This window comes from Gossypium hirsutum, chromosome A12, assembly GCF_007990345.1.
Source record: "Gossypium hirsutum isolate 1008001.06 chromosome A12, Gossypium_hirsutum_v2.1, whole genome shotgun sequence".
NCBI classification, from domain to species: Eukaryota; Viridiplantae; Streptophyta; class Magnoliopsida; order Malvales; family Malvaceae; genus Gossypium; species Gossypium hirsutum.
The window spans coordinates 94,829,666-94,849,915 of NC_053435.1; the positions used below are offsets into that span (position 1 = coordinate 94,829,666).

Below are 20,250 nucleotides of genomic sequence, written 5' to 3' on the forward strand. Positions count from 1 at the left end.
CTAGACTCAAATTCCTATTTCACTAAATAATTAAAATTTATTAAAATATGATTAAAATATGTCTAAACCCAATAACAGCTTATTGGGTTTAGGTTTTAAGTGTTAAGTGGTGGGACAAATTAAAATGATGGTAGCCCTTTCGTGCAAGTCATCACATGATCAATTGCTGCATCTAATTAATTTACCCGTTGAGAAGCACTTGCTATAAATTCCTAATATTTCAACCTTTAACTTTTAATCCCATTTTATTCTTAAACAATATTGTTGAGAAGCAATTGAAACTTTGGGGGTTGAATCATCAATGGGTAAGAGTTTCAAACCCTTTATTATTGCAAATTACAAAGAACTTTTTCCCATAGGATATGCAACAATTTGCTGAATAAATTAAATTAAAACAAATGGATTGGAAAATGGATATTAAAACTTAGGAAACTGGATTCTTGAACCACATTTAGCCCTGGGTAACAAAGGACATTTAATGAAATCTGAACCGGAATTATCCACACACAAGTAAACTTGATAAAGCTGACTGTTACGAGATGAATCCACATTGCACTCAATGCCGGGAGTAAACCCAACTGCTTGCCTTATAGCATCCTCGATCTCCTCCAATTCATAGAATTCATCATTTGGTTTTATTCCTGCAGCACAAGCAAACTCGTTCAAACAACTATTAATTATATATTGCTCTGACCCGAATCTTTATGAATTTGGGGGTTACCTGCGCTTGTTAAAGCTTGAAGGAGGTTAGCCTTTTGTTTCAATTGGAGAGCAGCTTCAAAGTATTCACGTTGGCCAAGTTCAGATTCTGAGCAAGTCCCATGTTTTAGCCATTCATGAGTCCAGAACTTAACTCCATCGTTGCTAGGACATGAAAGAGTGGGCCATTCCTTTTCCAGACTCCCAATCAGGCTTGAAATCTATTTACAGGAGAAGCCATTATGTTAATCCCATGGAATCTGCTGGTAAATGATATTTGCGTATTTCTGTGATTAAACAATATCAATAATAATTTGGATTTTAGCAGCAATTAGTATTCTTTTAAGCCACGAAAGACATTTGACTAAATCGAGACATAAACAGGCTGTTGAGTGTTGGGTGGTCTGCTTTGTTTTCCTCGACTCTCACTCCCACCATGTAAGGTGACAAATTCGGTAGTTATAGCTGTTGTCATGTGAATAAAGTACTTTAATCAAAGAAGAAAAGTTAATTACACAATATATCCTTAAATTATGACCCTCATTTTAAATTAGTCCTAAATTTGAAAATATACTAATTACATCTTCAAACTATTAAGGTTATATCAATAAGATATTTTCGCTATTAGAACATTAAATGACACAAAATCTTTTGTAGCTTAATTTACAATATTAATTTTAAATTACAGTATATAAGTTTCAATATATCATTTAACAGTTAATGTCACGATTTTAGTAACATAATTATTTGATTAATAAAATATCGACAATTTGAAGATGTAATTAAAATGATTTGAAGTTTGAGGACCAATTTAAAATGAAGGTTATAATTTGATATGTGAGGTGCAATTAAAAAAAATTATTATTAGCTAACCAAATAATTTTTCTTCATTAGAGCTAACCAAATAAATTATGTTATTTCAAAAGACAGATAGATTTGTCTCGAATAAAAACAATAGAAATCTTAAGCATGACTAAATGTGAGCATAAAGATAATCTGTGTGATCCAAGGTAGACAGCGGGCATATGTACCCAGGATTCTTCTTCCTTTAAAGCAAAGGGCGCAGGGGCTTACGTTTACAGTACAGTCCCCTTCATCGCACTATCTTGGAACTGAATTATTACTACCTGTTTCTTCATTTTAAAGGCTAAAATGCTGTTAAAGGTTAAAACGAATATAATTTTGTGTTATATTTTCAACATACTTAGATATGATAGATGTTCTTTATTCTCTTAATCATTAATAGCTTTGTTGTATTTTTCATTATTCACATTTATCTATTCGAATATTCCAAATCTATAAACAAAAAAAAAATTGCTGGTCTTTCTAAAACCTTAAAAACCATCACGTTACATATAGTGCCGCAAGTATAATATGTACCTCAGATTTGTCGAAACGACTGTTGGGGTCACAGTTGGAAGGGTAGCCACCATCGTTGTAATTAGGCCAAAGTCCATGGATCCCAAAATCCGCGGAAGGCTTTCCCGTCTTCGGGTAACAACATCTTTGTTTCGTGTCGCAGTATGATCCAGGCCACTGTACCAATTTATAATCCAAACTCCAAAACATGAGCTTAACGATAAACTTTAAACACAAACTAAAAGAACAATATATGTGTATAACATAAATAAGGGAGTCTCATCGTTTTCATTACCTGTAGAACAAAGTAGAAGAAATCAAAATCTTGTGAGAGACAAAGAACAGGCAAGTATTGTAATGCCAAAAGGTTGATGATAACGATTGAACCTGAGGTGAGTTTCATGTTTTTAGAAGTTTTTTTTTCTCTTGAACAAATGATGAAGTTGTGTTTGATGGATGAGTATATTTATAAAGGCAAGAAGGGGTAAGTTTTTAGGATCATGGATCCTTTTTGGCAGCATATTCTTGTCAACACATTAATGTTGGCGTGTTTTAAGGTCATCTTCGATGGATTTTAGTTTCTAAAAGAATGTTTTGATTATTAGGTCTTAATCTTATTGGTTTTAAAGACGTGGTTAATTGGGTTATAATTAAAAAGTAGTAGCAATGTTGGTGGAGGGGGGAGTGGCCTCTTGCGTGCAAGTCAACAATTTCATCCCTTGTGCCCTAACACGTGAAGTTTTAATCGTTTTGGAAGGGGATTGGTTTGTTTGATAAGGGATCTTTTATTTTTGTTTTTATATATGACAAAATAATAATAATAATAATAATTTTGCTACATAATCCATTTCTTTTTATGATATTTTCATTTATTTATCAAAATTTAATTATTATAAAGAGATGGTTGTTATATATTTATAATTAAATTTGAGATTTAAATCATAAATATAACAGTTTTTAAATTATTCTTTCCTAATATTTAAAATAAAACATTTTTAAATTAAAATTTCTCATGTTAAATAATTTATGAGTTTTTTATGTGTAAAACTCATAGCAGCATAATTGTTTTAAAAAAATTATGATTCTTTTGTTTTACTTAAAAAGATTTTTTTTATTTAATAAAATGTAATTAATATGCATGCTTTTATGAAATATGTATAGTTTTAATTTTTTTTATCATAAATGTATAGTTTTACTTTAATATTTGAGTCGAGAGATTATTATAGAGAACTAATTTAATAATGCATGTACTTTATAATTATAGTTGTTATTATAAGTTGAAACTGTTATAAAAAATTAAATTAATAAATCATAATAAAAAATTGAGTGACTATTATAAAGAAGATTGATTGTATATTAAAGACCTTTTGAATGAGCATTTATTTTAGTGTGATGCGTTTAATTTTTTTTTGTCTCACTTTATGATATCGTTATAATTTTTAATTTTATCATCACTATATTTTTATATTAACCGCAAATAAACACATCACCTATCTAAAGAGACCCTAATATATCTCATATATATCGTAATATGTGTTGTTATTGATTACATGCACGCTAAAAATGGAAAAGTAAAAATTCAAAGCAGACTAAAAGGGTGGCAGGCAAATCAAAAGAAGGCATTCAATATGAGGAAGTTTGTTACTCATAGTAGCTGGTATCATATACACAAGAGTAAAGCCAAAAAAAATTTGTTTTAAGAATAAAACTAATATTAAATTTGAAGGATTAAATCATTATATTAATTTGTGTTTTTTTATAAAATTTGAAGGAACTATATAACAATTCTTTATTTGGAGGGGGTAAAACTACTTCCTACCTCTATCTTTACCCTTAATCTTACAAGTATCGAGTGTACTCGTTGGTATGTATTGTTTAAACACCAAATAATTTAAATTTCATTCCAATTAAAATTTTAGTGTATTTTAATCCATTTTAATTAATATTGTACCAGTATATACCGATTCGTATCGATTGGTCTAAAATTTATATATTTTTAAATCAATTTTTAAATTTTTAAATTTATTTTTTATAATTACATTAAAAAATAAAATATAATCATTAAATTTAGTTATTTAGCTTAATTAGTAATTTTAAAATTCATAATTTTATATTGGGGTATATTTCGTAAAAAGAAAAAAAGTTATTAATATTACGCAAAATAAAACTTAATATTGTATAAATAATAATTATTGAATTCTTAAAATAATATGTTTTTCACATATATGCAGCATGGGACAGGGATCATCGGCAATTAGAGATTGAATGGGATAAAGCATTATTTGTTGAATGTTTACTGGTGGGCTGTATTGTCAATAGTAGCTTAGCTGAGTTATGTTTAATTCATAACTTCATCAATAGAGATTGGAGGATACGGATTCATCACATTCCGAGGAGCCAAAATACAATTATTGATCGAATGGCTAAGTATGAGTTTAATAATCCCTTAAATTTAATTTTATTTGAAGACCCCATTATCAGTTTAAAAAATTTTGTTGTTGCTCTCTCTACATGGACTTAATTGATTTTGATATACTCGGATAATGTTATTAATTTCTACCAAAAGTAAACATCACAATACATTAATTTCTCTTTTATTATACAAACTCTTAATAATGGAAGCTATCATTTTTATTAGTTTATATCCTAAAATTTAGTAGGAAAATCGATTTAAATATTATTAGCCTCTTTTTTTTTGTATTTCTGTATGGCAAAAATGAGTCCCAAATATAAAAAAGGAAGAAAATGTGTAAAAAAAATATTGAATTTTTAAAATTCTTAAAATTACATTTAAAAATTAAAATTATTTGTCTAGAAGTAGGAGAAACTACAGTACAATTTACGCTTATGTTATTCTTTTATCTCGTAGCAAATGCATTGTCTTGTAAAACTTGATGATGAAATTGAATATTTGGGTTAAAGAAAACCATTGCTTGGAATTAGACGCAGAAAGCAACCCTCCAACAGCAATTACCCAGAATATAAGCTCTAAAAACCTTTGCTTACAGTTTGGTCAACCATTTAAATGATAAATCATGCTTTTCACTTTACTTTTGGCTTGTCTGGATTGCGTAATACACTTTATAACGTATAAATAACAAATACTGTTTCTTTTCATTGAACTGGCATTTGGGTGATGAGTCATTCCAATCATAAAATACAAAGACAACAAGCCCTGAACCTATATCACGACATGAGAAATAAAAATGCTGGAAATCCAAATATAACAAGAGTAAAAGGTAGGAAATTCAATCTCCGACCCACATCTCTTCCCTTTAGGAAAAACGGGGCATTCAATGAGGTTGGACCCTGATTTGTCCAGGCATAGATACACCTGGTAAAGTTGGCTGTTCCCTGATGAATCTTCATTGCACTCTATCCAAGGTGTATACCCACTTCCTTCTTTTATAGCATCTTTAATGTTCTCCAAACTGTAACTACTTCCATCTGGCTCGATTCCTGCAATACCCAGAATTTTTTTTTATTGTAACAAATACTGCAGCAAATAAAGCTAATATGGATAGGAAGTTTTGAGTTTTTATGGATTACCTGCAGCTTTAAGAGCTTTAAGGAGATTGGTTTGTTGCTTTAAGCCGAGTGTTGTTTCGAAGTAGGTATGTTGATCAAAGACAGACTCGGAACAGGTACCATGTTTCTCCCATTCATGTGACCAAAAGCTTTCCCCATCGTTGCTTGGACAAGACAATGATGGCCAGTTCTTTCTCATGTTACTGATGAGGTCTGAAATCTACGTGTCAACATGAGCCAAGATGAAAATTTAAAATTTCAGGGAGCTAAAACTAAAAATATTATGTTAAAAATACTTAAATTAAATTATTTATTTTTTAAAGGGCCAAAATTTAAATATTTTCATGTTTAAATTTAATGTTTTACTTTTTGGAAGGCCTAAAATAAGAATTACGATCAATTTATCAGCGTGTTTTGTAATTTCATATTGTGACTGCTATTTAAATTTCCACTAGGAAGAATAATAATAAGATGGAAGATTATACCTTAGATGCATCAAATGGGTTGTTAGAATCACAATTTTGAGGGTATGACCCATCATTGTAATTAGGCCAAAGTCCATGAATGCTAAAATCAGCAGCAGGCTTCCCTGTTGTAGGGTAACAACAACTGTTCTTGTCTGAGTCACAGTAAGCCCCTGGCCACTGCAAGTACATAAAAACAAATGAAAAACAATAGAATCCAGAAAAAAAATAAAAAATAAAAAGGAGGAAAAATCTTTGTTTCTTAACAATCAAACAACTCACTTGTTGAACAAAGTAGAAAAAATCAAAATCCTGGGAAACACAGAGAAGTGCCAGAGACTGCAAAACCAGAAGATAGATAAGAAGTAAACACTTGGACTCCATTGTGTTCTACCATATAATGTTTGAAGAGTTGAGAATGATTAAACGGGTTTTATAAGGTTAAATGGAAGGTTTAAGGTATGGAATCAGGAGGCGGATATCCTGAACAGATCCTTTATAAGTTACAAAATCTGTATGTCATGTAACGTTTGTCGGCTCATTTCCATGTTCATACTAAGCCTTTTGATTTTATGGTATGAATCCGGTTAGACATTTTACTTCCCTTTTTTGTTTTCTGCTATATATATTGACTCATTGATTTGGACAGCTCCAAACATTTAATGTTATCAATCAATCTTATTATTGAGAAAATTTTACTTGAATAGAACAAATTATTCGAATAGAAATTTTTTTGACAAAATATAAAGGAGTATCAATTACAAAATAATATTAGTATCAGCAAGATTAGGTATCGAGAGTCGTCTATCTAATCAAATCTGGTTAACAATCTTTGGAGGAGCTGCATAGAATATTTTGAGACCAATGGGTAATTCCTTCATCAATCTAGCTAGAATATGATTCGCATGCTTTGGTATTTGCATAATTTTTACATGTCAATCACGTCTGTATAATTATTGAATCTTTAAAATCAAATTCTTGTTTGACTGAACTTTGTCAGTCTCAATAATAACTTTTCTCATTTAGCATTCTAAGCTACCTGAAGACCATCATAGATAACCTAAGGTTTTATTTACTCTACATTACATCTTTCAATGTTACATACTATCCCTACATCCATCTAAGTATGATTAATAAAATAGAGACATAAACAAATATCACATTTCTAAAATTAAGCAGAGAGAAATAAACAAAGATGAAAAATCAGAAGCGAAATCAACATTATTAATTTAACAAATCGGAAATCAAAATTTAAGAAAGTGAGATGGTGACACTTGGGAGCAGATGGCAAAGCAGGTAACGGGAATCAACCATACTTTTTATACATTAGAAGTGCCAATTATTGGTTGTTTGGGAGTTGAAAGTATGATGTTTTTTAAATGCCTTCACACATTCATGAATTTAAGAATTCCACCCTAACCCATAAGAAGTAGACAAGTGTCTGCTCAGTTTTCAAAAAAAAAAAATACCCATCTCTGCACTTTCGTGATTGGAAATTCAATTGATTTCAAAATCCATGTTTTATTATTATTATTATTATTTTAAGCTTCTTTTCTCTTTGCAATTGCTTTCGAGTTTGTTAGTATTATTTTATATTTACAATATTTGAATACCAGTTCCAAGCTGTATCAACTCTTCCAAATACAACTTCTTATGAACTGGGTTATTTGGTTTGGTCTAAAGGTTCGTTCGAAAAATTAAAAGGTTTAGATAAAAATATAAGTTCGAAAAGTTTGTTTCGGGCTTGGGTTCTAATGTTTTTATTTGGGTCGGACTTGAACAAAATTTTAGGCCGATTTTTTAAGCCAAACTAAACTCAAACCTAACAAACGAGCTTAAAATTTTGATTGAGCCCAGCTCATGAGCACCTCTACCTCCAAACAATCTTACGATTATTATTTTATATTATCTAAATATTAAATTTACTTGAAATTTTATTTTCAAGTTGAGTTCTTCAATTACTTTTTAGTACAATTATAAATATAAGCATAATCATAAATAATATGTATTTGAATAATTATTACAACTGTGGATTGGTCAATTTTTTTGAGATAAATTTTCAAAGCGTCATCTATTAAGTAATTGACTGACTCCTACGGGAGAGCGTTTTGTTTCTTGTGCACTGCGAAGGGCCAACGTGTCTTGAGTGACTACCCTAGGGGCTTGATTTACATAGTCATTTCTCTTTTGAATCCCATCCGAACCCTTGCAACACCAACCTAGCTCCCAACACCTCTAAGCTAACTAAGGCAATTATTCACATAACATTTTATTTATTCATTTTAAATCACATACACATATACATAATATTTTCACTTCACTTTCATATAATATACTTGACATATCACATATATCACTTTGTATCACATTACTTATTCATTGAATTACATAACCACATGGACTACATCTTCATTTCATAAATTAATTCACGTGAACACTAACATATCACATATTTACAATATTTTACACTTTAGATTTTAATTCACTTTCATATAACACTTTGTTTTTATAAAACACTTTACTTAAATATTTATTTCACTATTTTAGCACGTTTAGTAATTTTTTAAAATTTTACAATTTAATTCTTGAATTCATAAAAAAAATATATTTTTATAACACTTTAATATCACTTTTTCATTATGTTTAAACTTTTAATCACAATATTTATTTCTCATATCAAATTTTACACTTTTTACAATTTACTTCTCTCTATAGTAATTTCACTATTCTACATCTATTCATTTACAAATAAATAATTTTTCACTCTTTATAATTTAATCCTTGGTTTCATAAGATTCACTAATCACTAAATTATCACTTTATCATTTCTTACATTACTAACATACCTTTAATTACATATTCATTACTAAATTCAATATACGCATTCAATAATCTTAAACATATCTTATTTAATTATTTCATATTAAAGTTTAAATACTCAAATATTCAAATTAAAATGAAGAAGCTTGAACCCCATGTGATGGCTTGATGGTCAAGGGTGTTCACCGCCCTAGGTGTGGCCTAGGTTCAAGTCGCGCTAGTCGCGTTTGTTGTTTGACCTTTGCCTTGTTACTGTAATTCACAAAAAAAAATGAAGAAGCTTGAATTCAATTGAGTACTTACCTTTTTTTTTTTACTTAAAATGAACCTTTCTCTTCACTTTCCCAAGCTTTCCCTTCACTCTTATCTTTATCCAAGTTGTTTCCATGATTGAAAATATTTTCATAACTTTTTAGGATATGAAATTAAACTGTGGTTTTAAGAAAAAATTCAAGAAAAATGCATGGGAGATTTTCCTTTATTTTCCTCTTTCTTTCTTTCTTTCTTTCCTTCCTTCTTTTCTTTCCTTTTTTTCCCTTTTATTTTTGCTACCCCAAATTGTTGTCGTTCAGCCTTTCAATTGTGTAGAAGATTCTACACTTTTTCTATTTTTCAATTTAGTCCATTTATTCCATCATCCAATCAAATTTCAACACTTTCAACCTTAATTTCCATAAATTTCCACAAGCTTTCCACCTTATCAGCTATGGGATTTTAATCCGAACATTATGTCTCTAAATATCAATCAAATATGGAAAGTTTGCATTCATGTCCCTTCTTTATAAAATGATAAATTACACTTTAATCCATGTACTTTTCCACTTAATTTAATTTCTATCTCAATTTCTAACTTCACATATCAATACTGTTGGGGGTCAACTCATATAGACAATGAGATAACAAAAGTGGAGAAGAACGAAATATTTTACATAGAAAACCTTCAAAGAGGGAAAAACCACAGGCAAAATAGGCTTCGACTTTTCACTAAATGAGTAAACAAATGAGAGTACAATATGGAGAAAATTAACCTCAATGTACTAAACGTGCATTACCCAAAACCTCGAATACAAAGCTCAAAGTTTCAAAGAGCAGACTGGTAAACAAAACCTTAAATCTCATAGGGCACTCACAAAAGGGTTATAAAATACTCTCCCCAATTACCATGAATTTCTCATCAAAACTAATATGCGACTACATCTTGTTGCCCTCAAGAAAAACCCTTACTGATGGACATATCAAAATAGGGATGCAAGGCCCATTTAAATAGGTTAATATTATAGTTTTAATCATACTAAAATATCCCTAGAATAATTAGAGTCTAACCAAGAGAAAAAATCCTGCTTGAATTCTAAAATGTGTGTAACAGCCCGTTTTTGGGTCAAATCAGAACTGTGGTTTTGGAACCACAATTCGAAGTTAAAATATTTATTTTATTATTTTATTAAGTTTTATGGTATGATAGAAATATTGTGTGAAAATTTCGTAAAGAAATTTTACCATTTGAGTGGTTAATTAGGTAAAAATGACTAAATCGCGTAAAGCGTAAAAGTTGAATTCTATTAGCAAAAAGGGTTCAATAGCTATAGAATCTCAAAATAAATATCCTTAAATTGAAATTAGCCCACTAATAGCATCAGTGGACGGTAATGGACTTGAAGTAGTGAACTTTTAATGTTAAAACAAAGGTTATTTTAGTAAAAAGGTAAATAATGTTATAATAATTAAAATAAAAGTAAAAGCCATCATCTTCCTTAATGCACCACTGAAAATTTGAAAAGAAACAGCCATGGGAGTTCATTAGTTTAGGCCAAACTTTGATTGCTCATCTAGGTACAATTTTTGTTCCGTTTTTAATGATTTTTACGTTTTTGAGCTCGTTGCAGCTTAATCTAGCTAGCCCATACCTTTAATTTTGAAATTTTTCATGATTTTTTGAGATTCCATTGATGAATATTCATTATTTTTTATGATTGATGATGAAATATGGAAGTTAGATGATAGTTTTACATATTTTACAAAGTGATTTTGAGTAAAAATGCAAATTATGGGCTAATTTGTGAAATTATAAAATTATGTGATTAAAATACGAATAAAGTGAAAATATAGGATGATATATGATTGTGTGATATTCGGCTAAGCACGGGATTGTTTAAATTTCATGAATTTTATATTTTATGTGTTAGGGACTAAATTGCAAAAATGTGAAATAATAGGGGCAAAAGTGAAATTTTGCCAAAAAGTGTAAATTGTGTTAAATTGAATGAATTAATGATTAAATAAGGAAATTTGTTTATTATATAGATTGAGAAAAATGAGATTCGGATCTAGAACGGAGGAAAATAAAGTATCAAATTAGTTGACCTATTTCATCGTTATAGCGAAAGAGTTACGTTCGTATGCTAATAAAAATATTTAAATTGTGTTATAAATGCTTATTTATTATTGAATTGAATTGAATTATATACGTTTATTTGTTATTGAACTGCTATGAATGTCAAATGAGCAACTACAAGCAAGAATCGACAGAGTTACGACATCCGAAAGTCTTGTACGAACCTAGGAATAGTATAGGATACAAATGTCATGACATTAGAATTGCCGAGATGAGATTACATGTAAGACCATGCCTGGGACATTTGCATTGTATTGTGATTACGTGTAAGACCATGTCTGGGACATTGGCATCGATATGAGATAACATGTAAGACCATATCTGGTATATGGCATTATATGAGCTTTATATTATATCCGAGTATCCTTAGCAATTTCGAAGGGTTCAATGGGCATAGTCAAGACAAGAATGAAAGTACGATCGAAATAAGTAATAAAGGTACGTACAATACTTATGTGAGAATCGAACGAAAGTAGTGAGTTCATATTGTATCATGTAAATGAAATGAGAAAGATTTGTGTATAAATATGTTTTATGTCAAAATGGGTCCATTTGGCTATATGGAGGTATGAATTGGATGTTAAATGAGGCATGAGTTATGTTTGTTTTAACTATATAAACATAAGGTACATAAAGTGCGAAATACCGTTACTTGATGATAATTAACATGATTCACCTTCGCTAAAGAAAATGTGAGGAACGTTGGTTTGAATGAAATTATATTGATAGTTGATTTTGTATATGTAAATGTGATCAAATTGATAAAAATGTTTTTGATCCGTATAAGCATAGAAATAATTAAACTTGTGAAGTTTTGTTAATTATGTTATTGGAATTATGGTATAAAAGTGAAATCAAATGAATTTATATTATAGTATATGTAAATGCTAAATATGTGTTTATTCAATAATATAAGTTTATATCGTATGAGTTTACTAAGCTTTATAGCTTATTTGTGTTATTTTTCTACGTTTTATACTGATTCGGACGTTCGTTTGGGTTGAAAGTCGGTGGAGATTGCATCACATTATCCAGTTTTTTATTTAGGCATTTATACACTTGTGACTTGATTATATGGAATGTATAGGCTTGGGTTATGTGGACATGTGTTTTGGTAATGTTGAATGTAAATTTGGAAATTGATGCCTATGTGTTTCATTGGTAATTAACCATATGATTTGACTTAAATGTGGTGTATGTGGTAGTATATAATTATATGAGTATATGAATTGTGATGTTTGGTTTATTATTGCTATATTAATATTTTGATTGTAAATTGGTGATTTGAATTGGCATATTTAGGTATGGAGTTGGATGTTCAAATGGTTAAGGATAAGTGATGAATATGTGTAATTGTGTTATGCTTGATTTTGGCTTTGCAAATGAATGCCAAAATGATTGGATAAATATTTGATTTTGGTATGTGCTTATATGTGGTTTAAAATTGATATAGCTGATGATGTTGGTTGAAAAAGATTAAGTATTATTGGGAAATTATGGTTGATGAATCATGATATACATGGTATGTTTTGGCAAGGAATTGATGGAATGAAAATGTGCAAATGAGGTCTTGTTTTTTAATTGGTATATGAATGGATTATGCATGGTATTAATTATGTAATTGAGTACCAAGTTGAATTGGTATAATATGTGTATGAAATGTATTGAAATTGTACCATTTTGGTTGCTAGGTATGCATGAGGAAAGGGTTGCAAATTGGCTTTGCAAATAGCCTATTTTTGTCCACACAGACAAAGATACGAACGTATGTCTCAGCCATATACGACACACAATCATGCTACACGGTCGTGTGTCCTCTGGGGTACCCTTCGAATTTAAGTCAGTATACCCTACAGGTTTGACACGGTCTAGACACACAGGCGTGTCTACTGGCCGTGTGTGTAACACCCCTAACCCGTATCCGCTGCCAGAACAGGGTTTCGGAGCATTACTACCATTTACAGATCACTAAAAAAAATTTAAATACTTACCGATTCAATGCATCATATAAATAAATATATTACCATTCAATCAACAGTTTGACACTTGTATAAGCATCAAACAGCAGCATTGTTAATATACTTGCACATATCTCATATAAATTCAACATTGATATATCTATTTTCTCGACATATCGCACTTGAGTTTAATAATAGTCTCAACTTACATAATTTCCTTGTATCAACATATCAAAGATAATGATATATGTACATGTCATGAAACATATCATGCTCTTACCGTTTCTTCATAAGCATATATCATTCATTTCATTATATCAATATTTCATGCTCTATCATTTCCATATATTTTATGTATATTTATTCCGGTAATAGTTTATATCAAACTTAACATAAATTATATTCCATGTACTTATACTTATTTCGTTTATCTATCTTTATAATTATTTCATATAACCATTCGTCATCTGATACATATTACCTGAATATCAATTGTTCAACAGATGTCATAGCGTCTCCCATCCACGGTCTTATTTATCTTTGACATGATGCCATAGTGTCTTTCAACTATGGTCTTACTCATTTTCTGTCATGTTGCCATGGTATCTTTCAACCATGGTCTTATTCATTTCATGTCACGCTGCCATGGTATCTTTCAACCATGGTCTTATTTATTTCTCGTCATGTTGCCATGGTATCTTTCAACCATGGTCTTACACGTTTCATATCAGGTGCCATGGTATCTTTCAACCATGGTCTTACACGTTTCATATCAGGCTGCCATGGTATCTTTCAACCATGGTCTTACACATTTCATATCAGGTTGCCATGGTATCTTTCAACCATGGTCTTACACATTTCATATCAGAGAGCACACTCCCGTGAACCTCATCCTTACAGTGGGATTACCAGTCCAGGCTAAATCCCCTGTAATATAAACTCATAGAGTATTGTCAGGATTACCAGTCCAGGCTAAATCCCCTGTAATATAAACTCATAGAGTATTGTCAGGATTACCAGTAAATCCCCTGCAACGACAATTACTCTAATGAGCTTGGATCTGAATTACCAGTCCAGGCTAAATTCAGACCCTAGTTCGGATTACCCGTCCGGGCTAAATCCATTTACACGTATTCTTCAGGAGGGCTATATCAGGATAGGATCACCCGTCCGGGCTAGATCCTTTTTACCGTCAATTCTTTTTCAGAGATCCATTGAATTTTCCTTTCATTCAACCGGATTTATTTTCAATTTATATCGAGTATTATCAATATTTTATCAAATATCATGAATTGAACATTCAAATCATATTTTCATCACATAATCACATATTTCAAGTATTTAAAATACAATTCAAGTTACACAAACTTACCTCATTGCTTGTTTGTGTTTATAATTTCATTAATCCGATATCTTTTCTTTTCCAAGATCAAGTCTCATATTTGAGTCGTCCGGATCTTTATAAATAAATTTGATAATCATTTTCATTCATTTCATATTCTAATGCATTTAATTAATGCTCTAGGTAAAATTACCATTTTGCCCCAAAACTTTTAATTAATGACGATTTCATCCTTAGGGTCAGGAAAATAAAATTCTTGCAATTTAATCCTTATTTCCAGCTATTATTCTCATATATATTGATAACAGTCCATTAATTCTATAAAATATCGGAATTTTCCATAATTTCAACACTTTTCAATTTAATCCCTAAAACATGTTTTCCCCCGATCTTGAACTAAATTAATAATTTCATTAAATTTTGTAATTTAAATAATAAAATAATTCATTTCATGCAATTTGGTCATTTCTGACATTTTTATAAAATCGCCCATAAAGTTTTATTTTTATTCAATTTAGTCCCTGAGCCTAAAATATGCAAATTAGCCATGCTAGATGAATATTCATACATATTTTTCCTCCTCCTCCTCTCCATTCCACATCCTTAATGTAGATAACACACTTGTAAATAACATTATCCATAATTTTTATTATTTACTTTTATGAATATTCAAGCTGTCCATCTGTGTCATAGTCACTAAATTATTTATATCTGGAGCTATAGAACTCCAAATTAAGATCCGCTAATTTTTCCTGAAACTAGGCTCATATATATTCTTACCATGAAATTTTCAGAATTTTTGGTTTATCCAATAAGTACAGTTTATTCTTTAAATTTACCCCTGTTCTGCTGTCTGAAAGTTCTGACCCTTCTTCACTAAAAATTAATTATCTCCTCTTACAGAATTCGAATGATGTTCATGTTTGTTTCTATTGAAAATAGACTCATTCAGGATTCTAAACATATAAATTTAAGCCCCTAATTATTTTTATACATTTTTTTATGATTTTACAAATTTAGAATAGGGAAACCCGAAATCATTCTGACCTTGTCTCACAAAATTCATCATATCTCATGATTTACAATTCCATTGCTTACATCATTTCTTCTATAATAAACTAGACTTAATAAGATTTAATTTCATATTTTATTCATCCTATAATTAGATTTCTATAATTTTTGATGATTTTTTTTGTTAGACTACTGCTGCTGTCCAAAACTGTTTTAGTACAAGATATTAATTACCATGTTATAACATCCTTATTTTCTTTTTCTACACCATTTCTCATCACTTTCTCTTATTTTCTCTTCACTAACATATCAAGAACATAAGACCTTATGTAAGAAAACTCTACTATAACATTATTTCCATGTTTTATCAATAATAACAAACTTAAAAACATATTGAAATCTTGATATACTTACCTTGTTCTATTGATACTAATCTTTAACTTGATTTTCTCTCTCCTCCAGCTTCTATTTCTTGAATCCAACTTGATATTCTAACTCCCCATGGTCTCCTTAACATTTCTCTCTCTTAGTAGCAATGGAAATTCTTTTGATTTCTAGGTGGAAATGGTGAATTTTTGGTGGAAGGACCAAATTGTAAAGAAAAGAAAATTTCTTTCTTTTCCTTCTCTTTTAACGTCGGCTGCATGCATGGAAAGATGATGAAAATTCTTCATCTTTCCTTCCTTTTATACTAAATAATTAATAATAAAATAATAATAAAATATCTCATTAAAATAATATATATCTAATTAAATAATCATAAAATATCATCAACATCATCATTACTTTCTAGATTTCTCTCTCTTCCAATTGACTATTTTGCCCTTTATTATCTTTTAAAATTCCATCCTTGAGTCATTATTAATTTTGGTAAAATTGCAATTTAGTCCCTCATAGTTCTTCACCTATTCAATTTGGTCCTAATTCATCCATTTTCCTTAGTTTCTAGATCATTCCACTCTTAAAATATTTACACTATTGGTCCTTCAACTTTTTCATATTTACACTTTAACCCCTTAAATTTTGAGTATGTACTCTTGTGCAACAAAACTTTTCTCACTTTTACAATTTAGTCCTTTCTTGAATTAATATATCATAATATACTTCTTAATATTGACATAACTCAAAATTTCCCTTTATGTCACTTTATTTCTTTATTTTACTATATCAAGGATAATATCTTACTGTAAAAATTTTCAGGGTATTACAGTGTGTGGCACACGGGCTGGCACATGGGCGTGTGGCTAGCCGTGTGACCCAAGTCAGTAACCCCTCTAGATTTCCCACGGCCAAGGCACACGGGCATGTCTATGGCCGTATGGTGCAAGTCAGTATGTATGCCCTGTTTTCACACGGCCTGAGACACGGGCCTGTCTGGTGGCCATGTGAGGCAAACGACCTGTTCATACGAGCGTGTGAAACTTGTATGCATGATAATTTTCTAAGTTCTCCAAATTTTTTAAATGTTATTGATTTAGTCTCGAACCTCTTTCAAGCATGATTTAAGGTCTCGTAGTGCGTTATAAAGGACAAAGTGATTATGTTTGATGGTGTTTATGTATTAATGGATTTTCATGTGAGAAATGTAAGATGTATGCTGTAATTGATTGGTAATGCCCCGTAACCCTATTACGGTGATGGATACGGGTTAGGGGTGTTACAATGTGCCTGCCAAATAGGAGAACACGTCATGATGTCACAATGTCCCATTCACCATGTCGGGCTTGTTTTGGCCCTTCTTCAATTGCTCGTCAATTATCATCTAAGATGCTTGCAACGTGTCCGATAAATGCGAGAGACACCCCACAAATACATATCCATATCATATTCATAAAAAAAAATTATTCAATTTCACCACTTTTCCAAAAATGGTCAATTTCTACTTTTAATCCTTCAACTTTAAAAAATTTGCAATTTAATCCTTACTAAAATTCATTATTCATGCTTTCTCTCCAAATACTTAATTCACCTTTAAAATATTTATCATTTCTCAAAAACTAAAATTTTAGGGTATTTCAAAATTCATATATAGTTTACACAAAGTAGAACTCAAACATATATATCAAATTTTCCAAAATCTTAATATTTTCATTAATCTAAAATCTCATATTCATTATTTTCTTAATTGAATGATTAACAAAAATGATTATTTTTTATGCAATATTGGGGTAAAGATGCTGGTGATAAGATTTCTATTTGTGTCAAACAAATGTTTGGCAAAAACTTTAAGTCAAGACTTAATGAAATGATTGTTAAGAGTTCATTATTAATTTATATTAGATTAAATGCTCAAACGAATAAAATCACACTTTATTGATCCAGGGGAGTGTTTAGCAGTGTATATGCAATAGCGTACTTGATATCTAAGTGAAATTTATTTGGGTTAATGCTATAAGAAAAAGTATTCTCGAAAACTCAATAAGCCCCTCAGGTCTTTTACATTCAGTTGAGCCCTGTCACTGATAAAATTTATCAATTAAGCCCAATAACCATTAGATTTAACAATTGGCATGTAACTCCCCTTATCTAAACCGATGACAATCTTGATTTGGAGGTGCTACAATCCAATGTCTGATTACTTTTTTGATAATTTTATAAACTATACTACATTGCACTACTATTAGAGCTATTCAGTTTGAAGTTATTAAATAAACTATGTTTGGATGCTAAATTTGAGCTTGAATATTGAAGAACAATTTATCTTTAAATTTTATGCTTGAGGTAGTATCAATTCATTGAGTTGATTCGGGTTAAGGGCGTTACATGACTGTTAAATCTTAATGGCCTTTGTTGATGTGGCTAATACTAACCGCTAAGACAACTGTCTTAACATTAGGTTATCAATTAGCCAGTATTTACTTATTCATTTTGCTTTGCATGCAAGATCATTAAGGACAAATACAAAAGATATTGATGTGAATGATGAAATTTTATTAAACTAATCTCTCCGAAAAATTATGAGTAATTATGACGTAAATTTGCACTAGAAACACTAAATCTCAACAAAACAAGTAAAACCATTTATTCTTGACTAGACCATTAATTCAACCAATTCAAACATAAATTGATAAATCATACAATACAGTAATCCAACCTAAACTCAATACTTTACAACCCATTTTTATCTTTCGCAATGTTTTAGAGACCCAAGCACCACTGATTTTTTAAAATTTTAACATACTTTTTTATCTTTTCCAATGGTTTTTTAGAGACCTAAGCAGGTTAGCAGTGCAACACTTATTTATCCTTTTTTTTTCATTATATATTTATCTAACATTTTAAAAAAAATTTTAAAAAAAAAGAAAGAAAAAGAAAAACTAAATTATATCATAACCTTAAAAGACATGTTAACCTGGTTTCCCTTTCATTACCCTATCATTTTTTATTTTCTTTGATCCACTCTCACATGCATCTCCCTTCCATTCACCTAAAATAAGGTGTCAATAATATCATTGTGAAATGACCCAAGATCCCACTGAAGCTAAGCACCAAGCAAAAAAAAAAAAAAAAAAAAAAGAGTGAAGAATCTGGTACAAAGAAGCAGGACAGACGACAAAGATGAAAACAAAATGGCTGCCTTTTGGTTTTCATTTTCATTTTTAACTTTTTTTTATTTGTTTAAATATTATAGATTGTGGTAAGGGTTTGGGCTAATACCGAAAGGAATTGAGCCAAAATATTTTTGTTTGAGCTAGAATAATTTGACTCAAACATATAGGAATCAATTCAGCCGATTTTTTTACTAATTTATCTAATTAATAATTAATGATTTAATCGTGATTTATTTTGATTCACGAATTAATCAATTTTTTACCTTTTTTAGATGATGCATTAATCTATTTGATTTAATTTCAACAATTATGCATGTAACATCTGTATAGGCTCTACTCAATGTGTGCACCTCATTATTACATTTAATAAATTCAAAGTAAACAAAACAATAAATGATGATAAGCATTGGAACCCTAACCTTTTACAATGACTAAATAATTAACTTCACATATTTATTAATATCAATCCAAATTTATGTAAGCTCCTAATAATATAGGATGTGATCTAAATTAATTCTAAATCTACAAAATATATTAAATAGTCTATCAAATATTATAAAAATGAAACATGAAATATGTTGTAAACATTGCACATATATATCTATTTACTTTATTGCCAATAGAAAAGAAAACTGATGAAAGTATATCAACATTATAAACAACAGCTACATGTAGGTCTATATTTGGAAATAGGTGCAACAACTGCTTAATTATTTTATTTTCTTTTCAGTCAGTCGTACTGTAAAAAAGTCTTGATACAGTACATGAAAGAAGAAAAAAATTATCACCCTGAAAATACGATAACAACATATGTGCTACGTTTTTCAGAACACTGCCGCATTTGCATCCTCTATAGTTTTAATTGGCGACTCTTTTCAGAGTACTTATCATACATGACTTGCAATTTTACATTCATAAGAAGAGCATTTTTAGAATTTTTTAGTTTTATAATTTGAATTATTTATATTTTTTTTGCGTATTTATTAGGAAGAACAATGTTAAAAATATCAAAATAATATTTTAAATATAGTTTAGGGATCATCCCTTTGAACTAATGTCATTCGTCCCCTCATTAAAATGTAACAAATGGATAACGTTAACTTCTGAATGTTGGTAATTAAAACAT

At 29.9% G+C, this 20,250-nt stretch overlaps 2 protein-coding genes across 2 annotated transcripts; both read right to left on the reverse strand.

The window, feature by feature from the left end:
* Positions 1-290: 290 nt before the first annotated feature.
* Positions 291-2,538, reverse strand: LOC107918619 (ribonuclease 3). Its single transcript, XM_016848210.2, has 4 exons — positions 2,354-2,538; positions 2,080-2,235; positions 722-920; positions 291-641 (listed from the first exon to the last, which is right to left on the reverse strand). The coding sequence occupies exons 1-4, from the start codon at positions 2,459-2,461 to the stop codon at positions 418-420; spliced, it is 687 nt and encodes a 228-aa protein (XP_016703699.2). The 5' UTR covers positions 2,462-2,538; the 3' UTR covers positions 291-417.
* Positions 2,539-5,149: 2,611 nt separating this feature from the next.
* On the reverse strand, positions 5,150-6,489 carry LOC107919502 (ribonuclease 1). Its single transcript, XM_016848953.2, has 4 exons — positions 6,333-6,489; positions 6,072-6,230; positions 5,608-5,806; positions 5,150-5,517 (listed from the first exon to the last, which is right to left on the reverse strand). Exons 1-4 carry the CDS (start codon positions 6,432-6,434, stop codon positions 5,240-5,242), a joined length of 738 nt encoding a protein of 245 aa, XP_016704442.2. The 5' UTR covers positions 6,435-6,489; the 3' UTR covers positions 5,150-5,239.
* Between the last annotated feature and the right edge of the window lie 13,761 nt (positions 6,490-20,250).

Excerpts from the sequence above, each read along its gene's own strand:
- LOC107919502 (XM_016848953.2), bottom strand. The coding sequence starts at position 6,434 with ATGGAGTCCAAGTGTTTACTTCTTATCTATCTTCTGGTTTTGCAGTCT. Across the intron at positions 5,807-6,071 it reads ACCCATTTGATGCATCTAAG|ATTTCAGACCTCATCAGTAA; the intron begins GTATAATCTTCC and ends GTTGACACGTAG. Across the intron at positions 5,518-5,607 it reads TAAAGCTCTTAAAGCTGCAG|GAATCGAGCCAGATGGAAGT; the intron begins GTAATCCATAAA and ends TGGGTATTGCAG.
- LOC107918619 (XM_016848210.2), bottom strand. The coding sequence starts at position 2,461 with ATGAAACTCACCTCAGGTTCAATCGTTATCATCAACCTTTTGGCATTA. Across the intron at positions 2,236-2,353 it reads TCTTCTACTTTGTTCTACAG|TGGCCTGGATCATACTGCGA; the intron begins GTAATGAAAACG and ends AAATTGGTACAG. Across the intron at positions 921-2,079 it reads GTCGTTTCGACAAATCTGAG|ATTTCAAGCCTGATTGGGAG; the intron begins GTACATATTATA and ends TCCTGTAAATAG.